Source organism: Watersipora subatra, chromosome 4 (genome assembly GCF_963576615.1).
Source record: "Watersipora subatra chromosome 4, tzWatSuba1.1, whole genome shotgun sequence".
NCBI classification, from domain to species: domain Eukaryota; kingdom Metazoa; phylum Bryozoa; class Gymnolaemata; order Cheilostomatida; family Watersiporidae; genus Watersipora; species Watersipora subatra.
Genome location: NC_088711.1, coordinates 22,440,129 through 22,453,009, shown reverse-complemented (window position 1 = coordinate 22,453,009; position 12,881 = coordinate 22,440,129). Strand labels below are relative to the sequence as shown.

Genomic DNA, 12,881 nt, shown 5'->3' with positions numbered 1-12,881 from the left:
TGCTAATAGGCTAAGCGCCTACAATACCTCAATTCGTTTTATTAGATATGAACCGTATACCGATTTTCATAAGCTTCCCAGCTTGTGAAGCTACCTATACTATACGGCTCTGTATTATCGTACGCCGTAAAAGCTGGCTAAGTCTAGCCTTAGCACCTACAATAAAATAGTGGACGACTCTTATAGTAAGTCACTAACTAAACAATATTGAGGTTAGTTAACAGTCTAAGCAAGGCCGATGTGCATCAACACCATTGCTCTACGGAAAGAAGGTTTCCTAAAACCGCCTACACACCTTCTACCTCTATTTGCGATGCTTCTTCACCGCGGTATATAGGTTAGTGGGACAAAGTGGAAATTGAAATAATTTTTTTTGTTGGAGTTGGTAGCTTCTGTAAATAGGATCAGAAATGTCAACAATTTGTGTTCTACTTGTATGTATGAAGTTAGTTAGTTTTTTAGTTAGTTTACTTGCCGTGGTACCTTGTGGAAAACATATTGTAAAATATGACTATTGATTACCACAATAAAGATTGTTCATATAAAGATTGCTCATATATATATGACGAAACCTTGCAAGGAGTTCAAGTACGTGTATTCCATGTGTGCTTTTACAGTGACTTACTCATAAGTTTCAAGCAAAAATTTGGCATTGGTTTTATGGTAGATGTATATTTTCACTATCAAAATCTGTGCTTGAAGTAGAAGACTAAAGAGCGTCTGCACCTTGAACAAGGGATGAATGTATTAGAGGAAAACTTTTATTGAATGAAAATCACGACGACAGAAAATGTTCAGAAAATGAGTTGTTTTGTCATGGGTGGATGTGGAAAAGTTATGTTATTCATAACCAATCCGAATCTACACACAACATCAGTGTTGATTTTGCTTTGTCATTTCATTCTATTTTGACTATGTTCAGTTTGTGTACTTTTGCTTTTTGCTTTGTCATTGGAGAACTAAATAGATTATTACTGGTTCAGGTATAAGTGAAGGTGTTAAGCTGTTGTGAGCAATACTGGTATTTACCAGTAAAAGTCAATTATTTATTCTATAATTCCAACAGTTAAAATACACAACTAACAAAATTCTAAACAATAATATTAATGACGAAAAAATAAGAGCCAATAAAAGTTACCCTTACTCGAACGGTTTTGCTTGCTCGGTCCATACGGCTGCGAGTTTCAACGTCAGATGAGAGTCATGCCAGTCGTTATATATAGAGGCTTGATAATTGATATAAGGAAGTACAAGAAGATCAGCTGATGATGGAGAAGAAAGCTCCATAGGTAGGGAAATGATAGAGGCTCCAGAGGCAGAGGGAAAAGAGAGGGAGACTTCAGAGGCTAAGGGAAGAGAGAAGGAGGCTTCAGAGGCAAAGGAGGTGCCTCAGCAGGTCCTTCAGGAAGGAAAGATAGCTAGATTGACCGCTAGACAGAGGCTGAGTCGTTGGAGCTGTTCTCTTTTATAGATGTGTCTATTAGCCTGTGAGGTGTTTCGTTGCTCAGGCTCTGTCCTTCATGTTGCAGAGGGTTAGCAATTTAGTGAATTTGTCTTAAGTGCGCCATGAGAGTATAATGATTGAAAATGGTGTCTAACTCCAATTGTCTTGGTCATGTCTGGTACAGGTCTGATATCTTTTAATGGTTTTCTGGCATGTGAATTGCTGTCTCTTTCCTCATGGGCTACTTCCACAGGAGGTTTCTAAGCTGCTTGTAGATGAGTATATGATGACTGTCTTTATTGCTAGTCCTCTAATGTATTAGGCGTCATGTTCATTGTAATGGTGCATATATGTCCCCGGGGTTTCGACGCTTCTCCATTACGCTATCTGCTTTAGCTAATACTTCTATACATTTTATTAGGTAAGGCCATCACTGAAGATACCTAGGAACATCTTATTAGAGATATAAATAAATCTATCAACGTTTCATAAACTAATAAAACTTTGACTTGAACACAATAGAGGTAAGATTAGTACTAAATTCCTTAATTATTGTCGAACAAATCAGCGTGCGCTAGTAAAAGTGGGAAAAAGTAAATATATCCATAGATATAATAGCTTGCTTGAAGGCTTTTAAGATAGTCAGCAAAACTAAGTGGAACTAGGTCCAATTCTGTTTTAGCATTCACACTTGTGCCCAGTATCCAGTTTTTCTATATGCACAGAGAATATTTTTCTGCTGTTGAGAGAGGCAAATCGAAAATAAAGGATATCAGTACTTCACTACAGCAACAAAAAGCAATATAAAAAGTATGTACATGTATATAACTTTTTTCTTTACATGCTGTAAAGGAATGTTGCTGAAAATTGGCTGCACTTGTTTGCAATGTTAATTTTATTTGTCCAACTCAAACACATGCTGACGGTACAGTAACATGGTTGATATTGTAAACTAAGAGTTTTTAACTTTATTACACCATATATAAAGAGATGCAATTTGCATTTAAACAGTAATTTCACTGAAATGCACAAATGTAAACAGCAGCGTTTATGACAGAAAAAACTTCTTTGTTTAAAAATTCTTTTTAAAATTACTAATACATGTACATGTATTTGGTTGCAATTTACTACATGCATATCTAAACAACAAATAAAAAGTGATATATTAAACTTAAGGAATTTTAAACGTCACGATCATTACTTGATATTTGTGCAAGCTATGAGCCTACATGGTGTAGCCTGAGAAAGCTTGACAGTTTTACACACTCCAACATATAACTCAAGCCATCAATGCAACAGTTTGTTACATGTTCAATGCACATCGGCTGCTACAACTCAATGCAATTTTCTAGACCTGCTATCGGTGACAATGTTATGATAGCTACTGGCTTTACCGTAGCCAATGGCTCCTATCCATGTGGTTCTGATCTGTAAACTCTGTCGATTTTTCTGAAAGTGTATGCTGATCTTTTTTATAAATATTTTAAACTGATATAATCCTTGTCACATAAGGAAACTGTCTAAGCAATTTTAAACTTTTCAACTCTTCCAAAGGCCATCAAACACAATGTGCCAGTTAACACTTGTAATGAGAAATTTAATTTACCCAAGTGACTAACTGAACATATCAAAGGCTGCTGATAAAAGCTAAGAATCTTTTTTAATTTAGTATATATAATATACTATTTTTGTTAATTTTTTGTTTCTAAGATGCTGGTACCACTGAAACTTAGTTGAATGATACATTTTATATGCAATGGTAATAGTAGGCTATTTTATATGCTCTCATGTTTGACGTGTACTTTCAGGTGTTTGTACTTTACAAATCTGTAATATGTAGTTGCAAGCTTCATATTACAACAGAGACATCAGAGATTGTATGTTTTGTTGTCGTTATGGAATATCAGAATAAAAACTTTTGGAGGACCATTAATTAGCTCAATTTGTTGCTTATATTTGTCTACCACATCCTTCATTTTAATTGTAACAAGTGGAGTAGCTACTTACTCCGCGCATCAGAATGTATTCTAGTTGCATGGGGAGATTAATCCTGTAAATAATTGTTGATAACGTAAAATGAGTCGATGAAGAGAATGCTAATAGCTAGATGTTGCATTTTCTACTAACGAGTTTCGCAGGAAGAGGTTTTCAAGGGTAATCTTTGATAACATCATTTATGACATGTAAAACATTGATCTAATGGATCAGATTTTTTTTAACATGCTAGATAGATTTTCTATTTTACATAAATAATATCTCTTGTAGGCATGTCAAATTGTTAACAAAATATTTTAACAATTAAAAAACCATAGAATTTTTTTTAATGACTCATGAAGTTGGTAGTAGGAGATGGTATCTACAGTATTTGCTATTTTAGTCCTCAGTAGTTTAATGTATCCTAGATTGTTTATAGCAGTATGCAAATAAGGTGTTATTGCTTGGCAGGCCAAAGAATCTCGGTGTATCTCTATGGAAACATCTGTTTCCGAAAATGCTCCATTGGGCTTATACGATGAGGAGACAACTCGGCCGCCTCCCACCATCGTCCTTCCAGAGTCCACTAATGACAATCTTCAAAAAAATAGTTTGTCTCCGCGGTAAGCTCGATGCTAATTTTTTAAGTTTCAGTATTTTTTATACCATTATTTGCCGTAATCTGGCAATTGTGTGGCTGCAAATTAGGAGTCGGCTGTTGGTCTTGTAGACGCATTTAACTTCATGAATTATTTCTCTTATATCGATACTATTTCTTAAGCTTTAAAAAAAGTAAGAGATGAGCTCATTTTTTGCAGTTGGCGTTGTACCGAAAACAATATCAGTTAATCACGTTCTTCACCGGAATTTTCTATTAGCAGGCAGTCAGAGAATGAGATGACTACACCTGATACAGAAAACTCTAACCTTAGTAAGGTTGAAGATTCTGTCGCTTCAAAGGATGAGGGAGAAAACTCAAAAGTTCCAGGGTTGAAGTTCAAGGTATGTAATTATATTTTTAAGAAAGCAAACCTGTTTGCCATGATATCATTCATTGTACTTGATACCATTCATTGTACTTGATACCATTCATTGTACTTGATACCATTCATTGTACTTGATACCATTCATTGTACTTGATACCATTCATTGTACTTGATACCATTCATTGTACTTGATGTCATTCATTATACTTGATACCATTCATTGTACTTGATACTATTCATTGTACTTGATACCATTCATTGTACTTGATACCATTCATTGTACTTGATACCATTCATTGTACTTGATACCATTCATTGTACTTGATACCATTCATTGTACTTGATACCATTCATTGTACTTGATACCATTCATTGTACTTGATACCATTCATTGTACTTGATACCATTCATTGTACTTGATACCATTCATTGTACTTGATACCATTCATTGTACTTGATACCATTCATTGTACTTGATACCATTCATTGTACTTGATACCATTCATTGTACTTGATACCATTCATTGTACTTGATACCATTCATTGTACTTGATACCATTCATTGTACTTGATACCATTCATTGTACTTGATACCATTCATTGTACTTGATACCATTCATTGTACTTGATACCATTCATTGTACTTGATACCATTCATTGTACTTGATACCATTCATTGTACTTGATACCATTCATTGTACTTGATACCATTCATTGTACTTGATACCATTCATTGTACTTGATACCATTCATTGTACTTGATACCATTCATTGTACTTGATACCATTCATTGTACTTGATACCATTCATTGTACTTGATACCATTCATTGTACTTGATACCATTCATTGTACTTGATACCATTCATTGTACTTGATACCATTCATTGTACTTGATACCATTCATTGTACTTGATACCATTCATTGTACTTGATACCATTCATTGTACTTGATACCATTCATTGTACTTGATACCATTCATTGTACTTGATACCATTCATTGTACTTGATACCATTCATTGTACTTGATACCATTCATTGTACTTGATACCATTCATTGTACTTGATACCATTCATTGTACTTGATACCATTCATTGTACTTGATACCATTCATTATACTTGATACCATTCATTATACTTGATACCATTCATTGTACTTGATACCTATGTCTGACTGCTATGTTTGAAGTAGTTAGATGAAGGCTCAGCGATTAACATTCTGTATCACAGGAAGCTGTAAGACGGGTCAGGCGTAATTCAGCTGAAAGCATCGGCCATGCCAAAGACCTTCTAGATCCCTCCGCCGCCAAACGCGATGGGGAGGATGAGCCAGATTTCTGGGACAAAATGAGCCAGTATACATTTCGCATGAAACATGACTGGCTCTATTACTTTCAGGTATGATGAGTTTTATTCATATGTACATATTACTGGTTTTAGGTATATGTACATATTGCTGGTTGATTTGTTGAGTTTATATCATACGATTGCTCATATAACTACAAGCACCTACGCCAAAATATTCCTTTATATTAAAACACCCCTTTCAAATTAATAATACGCCATTACTATTAACTACATGTATTATAGACAAATTTAAATAATGTGCATGGGAAAGTAACAGTATGTGAGGTGGTTTTTACATTCTACAATTATCAGTTCATATTTGTATAAGATGCTACTGCTTAAAGCTAAAAAAGCTCGAGTATTCTCACAAATGTTGCTACTCACAGCATTTAATCGCTGATCGATTAGCATAATAATGGGAATCAATTATCTGTGTATAAGTGGCAACTTTTTTACCACTCTCTGTAGCTATTCATGCATTGCGAATATGCTCTAATCATTACTACTACTAGTGTATTATTAGTATGTTGTAGTCATTACTAGTAATGCATTTCCAGTATTATCTAGTTATTATGTCTGACATTTAAACACTACTTAGTATATTGTGTATAAAGCTAACCATAGTATTTTATGTAATAAAGATACGTAATTTGATATGAATTTAGTAGATAACTCGCTATCTTCTGTTTTGCTTCTTTTTTTATCTCATCAGTCATTTATTTAGTCTCCTAGTTCTCTGCATTCTTACCCCTGTCCTTAGGTACTGGTTTATATTGTTGCTATGCCAAATGTTACTATATTATTAACTGTATATGCTGTAGTGCGGTAATTGATGGAGGCGAATAGAGTACGATATCAAATTGGAGGTAAAGGCAATATGCATAATTTCTGCGACTTTGATACTTGTTTTTGTGTGTGCGTGTGATAGCTTTTACAAATTGACACTCTGTAGTTGGACTAGACTCTTTTTGGCGTGTGTTTAATATAATGTGTACTTTTATTACGTTGTGTATACTTAGTACAATGTGTATACTTGGTGTAGTGGGTATACTTAGTACGATGTGTATACTTGGTGTAGTGGGTGTACTTAGTACGATGTGTATACTTGGTGTAGTGGGTATACTTAGTACAATGTGTATACTTGGTGTAGTGGGTATACTTAGTACGATGTGTATACTTGGTATAGTGGGTATACATAGTACGATGTGTATACTTGGTGTAGTGGGTATACTTAGTACGATGCGTATTCTTAATACAGATGTACAGCATGTATGCTTAGAGTAGTGTGTATCCTTAGTCTACTCTGTATGCTTAGTGTAGTTGGTATACTTGGTGCAGTGTGTATACCTAGACCAGTCTGTGTACTTAGCGTAGTCTGTGTACCATCCGCTTTCATGTCTGAACTATAGAACCGATGCACCAGGAAACGTTGAGATTATTAAAAGCGGTTTGAGTTGAATCAACAACTACCTACGTATTGACTCATAACCCATTGACTCAACTCCAATGACTCTTCTCTTATTCATCCGACGCTCCATCAGTCTTCATGCTTCAATGTTAGTTCTGGTAACCTCACTCTTTCCAGGAATATTATGTCCTAGTAGAAGGGCCTGCGTACTAACTCGTACAGAATTCTATGCGCTTGTTGCAGCACCCATATGCTAGGCTCTTTGTAGCCTACTTGGTGACCTTCTGCAACTTTCTGATATACGCGGAAGACCCTGTGGCTCACAGCGCTGCCGAGTGCAATATCATCGTCGTTGGTAACATCTATTCTTTTGTCATCACCAAGTACCCACCAAATGGCTTCAGCGTGCTCAAGGTCTTTCTCTGGATTGTCGCCATCATTGTCGGCATTCTAATAGGAAAACTCGTCATACATAGGATATTGCTCAGTGAGTGGCTTCTGTATGTCATACACTTTTTACTTGTTTATTCTCTAAAGGCTGTTGTGTGACCAGTCAGTAGAGGCTGCTGGTGTGTGCACGCAGTCGGGCATGAATGACTAAGTTTTCAGTCAAGATACATTTTTAGTACGCCTGTGCGTGCATGCGCTAGTTTGACCTTGCGTGTGCATTCAGCACGCTGAAAATGTAACTTTGTGTCTAGTCAGTAGATGGTATCGGGTCTAGACGCTAAAGAAACTCAATGTATCTAGTCAGTCATCGATGCACGAATGTGTCCAGACAGTGGCGTGTATCAAGTGTTCAGGCAGTACAGGGTGTCTGCGTGTATTGAGACGGTGGCGGGTGCATAAGTGTTCATCATTTAGTACTAAGAATTTTACTATATCAACCGTAACACTTTCACCTGACAAACATGTAGGGGTTGATTAGAGAGATTACAGTTCTGAGTAACCAGCTTAGTATGATAACGAAAGTGAGCTTAGTGCAAGACAAACATTTGTTTTACTGTCTAGAATGGCTTGCTAATCGTAGGTTTCATAGGTTAGCAAGCCATGTTTAGCTTTCTCCAAATTTATGTTTTTATGTTTCTTTCTAATTGATTTAGTATGGCTCATTAACATGGTCCACCTGAGCACGTGTGTTTCTTCTGCGCAGTTAGTACCTTTATAGCGGGAAAGGCAGCCAATCGTACAATGCTCCACTTCCTTAAACTCTCTGCTCAAATTTTCAACGAAATGTTTCTAATATGTTTCTTATCGTTGTTTTCCTTTTGTGGTTATTTTTTTATCAACTGCACGTCATTGACCTAACAGTGCTGTATGAAGCTAGTAATCCAGAACCTGTTTGTGCTTTGTCAAAAAAACAACATATAATCAGATTGAAGTAAACTCCAATTGGCTTGTGCCAGACAGAATTGGTGAAAATGATGTTTGCGAAGTGTGAATTCACCTGCCATGACATTAGTTTGTCTCTCTTTATGACTTGTTTTTTTTTTTTTGATAAAATGTACTTAGTTGAGTTAAGCTCAGCAGTATTTAACCTGGGGTTTCATTGTGTGATGATTTATTAGCTGCGTGGACACATTTGCGTTAGAATGTTTTTTTGTTTTAACAACAAGCACTGTTTATATCAGATAACAAAAGTGAAGCATTGCTTGCAGAAAGACTCTTCAGACTGCAGATGTTTCAAGAAGACATGGGTTCGTTTATGGTCATGTTTCTCACGACGCTGCTTTCTCTCTACATATTCTCATGGATTTACAATGGCTTCTTGTCACTCGGAGGACCTGAGATGAGTTACTACACCATAACTGGCTACATGGACATGAAGAATACAGCATTTATGAAGGCTGCAGCGTGTGGCACGTGGCTAGGGGACTTTCTCACTGCCTGGATGGTGAGTTCCGTAGCACATATTGTCTCATGGAGACCACTTTATGATGGGAGATAAGTTTATGTTAACATATTTGGATGTGTTTCTAAGTTATTCTTTTGGTGATTGAGTTTTATATGTTAATGGGTGTTCACACCTGTTCGCAAATGGCAGCACATTCATCTTCTAGACTAGGTTTCTTCTTATGAAGTGATTAAATTCTGAGAGTGGTAACTATATCATCTCGCGCTCTCAAGGCCAGACTTCAAGTTGAAATAACATGAGTCTTCAAAAGTGCCTAGGTGAAAACACATAAAACAGATGCCATGTATTTTATTAGTCTTATGCGCTTCACACAAACATGAGAGTATGCAAGTTACTCTGTACTAAAATATATCAGAAGAACTCATACCGGAAGAACTCATACCAGAAGAACTAATACCAGAAGAACTCATACCAGAAGAACTCATACCAGAAGAACTCATACCAGAAGAACTCATACCAGAAGAACTCATACCAGAAGAACTCATACCAGAAGAACTCATATCAGAAGAACTCATACCAGAAGAACTCATACCTGAAGAACTCATACCGGAAGAACTCATACCAGAAGAACTCATACCAGAAGAACTCATATCAGAAGAACTCATATCAGAAGAACTCATACCAGAAGAACTCATACCAGAAGAACTCATATCAGAAGAACTCATACCAGAAGAACTCATACCTGAAGAACTCATACCGGAAGAACTCATACCAGAAGAACTCATACCAGAAGAACTCATACCAGAAGAACTCATATCAGAAGAACTCATATCAGAAGAACTCATACCAGAAGAACTCATATCAGAAGAACTCATACCGGAAGAACTCATACCTGAAGAACTCATACCGGAAGAACTCATACCGGAAGAACTCATACCGGAAGAACTCATACCATTGCTTGCTCGAAAGCACCAATAAGTGAAATTTGATTGTTGTAAGCATGATTAAAGATCAGAATCAAAGCACTAGCAAAACATCTTGCTGTGCTGTCTCATGTTTTTGCTGCAACACTCAGCTGTCGCATGCTGTTGCTGTTTCAACTACATTGTGGATATCTTTATTGTGGTTAGTCATTAATAGTGTAGCCTGGTTCACACTAGATTGCTGTATGTCAGCGGTGTACTCACGGCGATCATTCGTCGCTATGTGCGCTGTAAACCGATGCAACTATCAAACTTTCCCAATAGTTCGCTGAGCACCCACGACAGCCTGTGTAATTTGCACCACTTCGGTGATGGTGATTAGCCGTTGTAGATTGATTGATCTGTGTTTTCTTTCATGACAGTTGCTGCAGGACTAGTAATAGTAAACGCTGATTCACACTGTATCGACACACATCAGTGTTAATCCCGCAATACTTCATTGATCTTCTGTGATAACATTGTTCACACTATCACAAAACCCATCCGTGGTTAAATCAGTCAATACGCTGAAACAAAGTGATACAAATCATGGATAATCATGATGCAACTGCAGTACTGCTAGTTAAATCATAATTATTAATATAATAGTGTATACAGAGCCTTGATAATATAATATCATACTGGCACCCATTGTAGGTCACAGATGTCATGCTACAGGAGCGGTTTTATCCAGAGTATGCAAAAGCGGCCAAAGTCTGGTGGAGGACTGGCTACCATCGAATCATTCTTTTCTGGTGCATGGCTGTTGTAGCTACCATACTTGTAATTATGGTAATTGCAACCGATTGGATACGCTGGGACAACATAAATGCTAGTTTTCTCGCCACTAATGAACTTTCAAGGGCCTTTCTTGCATCGTTCATCCTTGTTATGGACCTTTTGATTGTAATGCAGGTGAGAATAACTTGAGTGTCCTAGTTCTCATTCACTATGCTGTTTAGTGTTTTAGTAAGTAGTAGGATATACATGTATGATCAACTGTAACTGACCTCAGCTCCATCATATCATATAGAATATATAGTAGAGAGGTTGGACAGACGGCAAGTCTAATTAGTTTGACTGTAGGAACTAAAGCTGTTGTATATATCATAGACTTAGTCATAATAAAGCCTGGTTTCCATATGATAGCGCAATGACCGTGCGAGGCCCAGTGATCATGCGCAATGCATTTCTTGGGCTGCGATGAAGTGCTTCCATAGCGCGCGTAGGCGCCATGCTTGCATTGGACAGGGTGGATAATTTCCTTACTTTTTCATACGGGAGACCGATTTCTTCGGAAAACAGCCCTCTGTTTGAATTGTGGGATAGGTTGAAAAGGTCGCGCGGTGTATTGTGGGATACATCATCGCGCATTCGTCGCAAGGATCCATTCTGTTGGATCCTTGCGGTCAGCGTATGCACGTCGCGCGATCGTCGTGCTGACGTTTTCACAGCCGGCCTACGCACGACGTCGCGCGCCTTGTTGCGCGTCTTGCACTGTCATATGGAAACCAGTCTTAACTGTCATTGCTAGCCCTGTCTCTTGCATTTCATTTGTGAACAAATAGACATATACAGTAATACTTCAACTTACGAGTGCTCCAACGTACGAGAAACTTGAGATACGAGCCAGCTTTTAAGCAAGTTTTAGCACTAACATACCAGCCATGTTTGAGATACGAGCACGTGAGTCAGTTTGCAAGTATGCCGGAGGTGTTTTATGAGAACAGCATCACTCTGTATCTTTCAACTGCTCAGGTTATACTTTTGTACCGTGTTTTTTGTGCGCGGTTTTCAGTGCAGAATTATGTGAATTAGAAGTACTGTGCGTAGACTGAAAGTTTACCAGTAAAATGAAAGATAATTCAAAGAAATAGCAAATGATAACAATTGATATTAAACAGAAAATTATTGAAAAATACGCCAAATGTGTATGCGTGATTGAGCTAGCTCAGCAGTATGACAAAAATACATCCACAATTATCAAACAGAAAGATTATATTCAGGTCATTTAGTTTGCAAAAGGACTAACCATGGTTTCTAAACGGCACCGCGATCTTCACAACCGCTGATGGAGATACTGCTCAGGCATTGGATAAAAGGTAAACAATTGGCCGGTGACAGCGTAACTGAAACGATGTTATGTTAAAAGGCCGGTGTTATCCATCAAAACTATAAAAAATAGACATTCGGACACGTTGGCTAGTGGGCGTGCATTAACCCTTTGTGACGACACCTGTATTTGTCCTAATCGAAACATGTTGAAAGGACAACAAAGGCAAACGTCCTTAGATAGGTTTATCTTAAAACGGCCGGCTGGTCGTGAAAGCCAAACAAAGGAAAAATTAGCTAACCAGCGAGAAACTTCAAACTATGAACGCCGAAGTAATTTTAATTACGTTAAGTTAAAAATGAAAGTTTGCTTTTAGGTTTGCTTCTAAGTTTGTCTTTTAAGACTTTGATAAAATTCAAACTTATCAAAATCAGCTGTTGTAATGAAGGATAACTTATATCTCCCTTCCTGGCAAATGCTAGCATTAGCTGCTATTGTATGTATTTAATTTTACATTTTAATTAATCACATTTCCTTGCATTATTTTTTATTTGTTGCTTTTTGAAAGCATGTGGTAAGTTAGGACAATAACCAACATGTTTTTTCTATTACAATATCTTGTTTTGAGTGTTTTATTTGCATTTTTTTAGAGTATGGAAACCAATCAATATATATTTAATTGTTCTATATTTATATAAATTGCACCAACATGCGAGTAAATTGACATACGAGCTCAGTCTCGGAACACATCAAGCTCGTAAGTCGAAGTATGACTGTACATGTATCTCATTGCTTTTGCTAACTTACATATATTACATTTAGAGATGTTTGTATACATGAATGTGCTTATTG

The 12,881-nt window shown here is 36.9% G+C and overlaps 1 protein-coding gene across 3 annotated transcripts in view; it reads left to right on the top strand.

Moving 5' to 3' along the window:
• Positions 1-239: 239 nt before the first annotated feature.
• LOC137393120 (transmembrane protein 117-like) overlaps positions 240-12,881 on the top strand; it is a 27,688-nt gene continuing 15,046 nt past the window's right edge. Inside the window, exons 1-7 of one of the 3 annotated variants that reach the window (XM_068079541.1) lie at positions 240-337; positions 3,890-4,041; positions 4,300-4,420; positions 5,635-5,802; positions 7,403-7,646; positions 8,818-9,053; positions 10,634-10,891. In XM_068079541.1, the coding sequence (XP_067935642.1) occupies positions 3,914-4,041; positions 4,300-4,420; positions 5,635-5,802; positions 7,403-7,646; positions 8,818-9,053; positions 10,634-10,891 (1,155 nt within the window). In that variant the 5' untranslated portion in view covers positions 240-337; positions 3,890-3,913. Of the gene's footprint in view, positions 338-2,141; positions 2,255-3,889; positions 4,042-4,296; positions 4,421-5,634; positions 5,803-7,402; positions 7,647-8,817; positions 9,054-10,633; positions 10,892-12,881 lie in introns of those variants that run through there. The other 2 variants (XM_068079539.1, XM_068079540.1) reach the window with 2 other exon arrangements.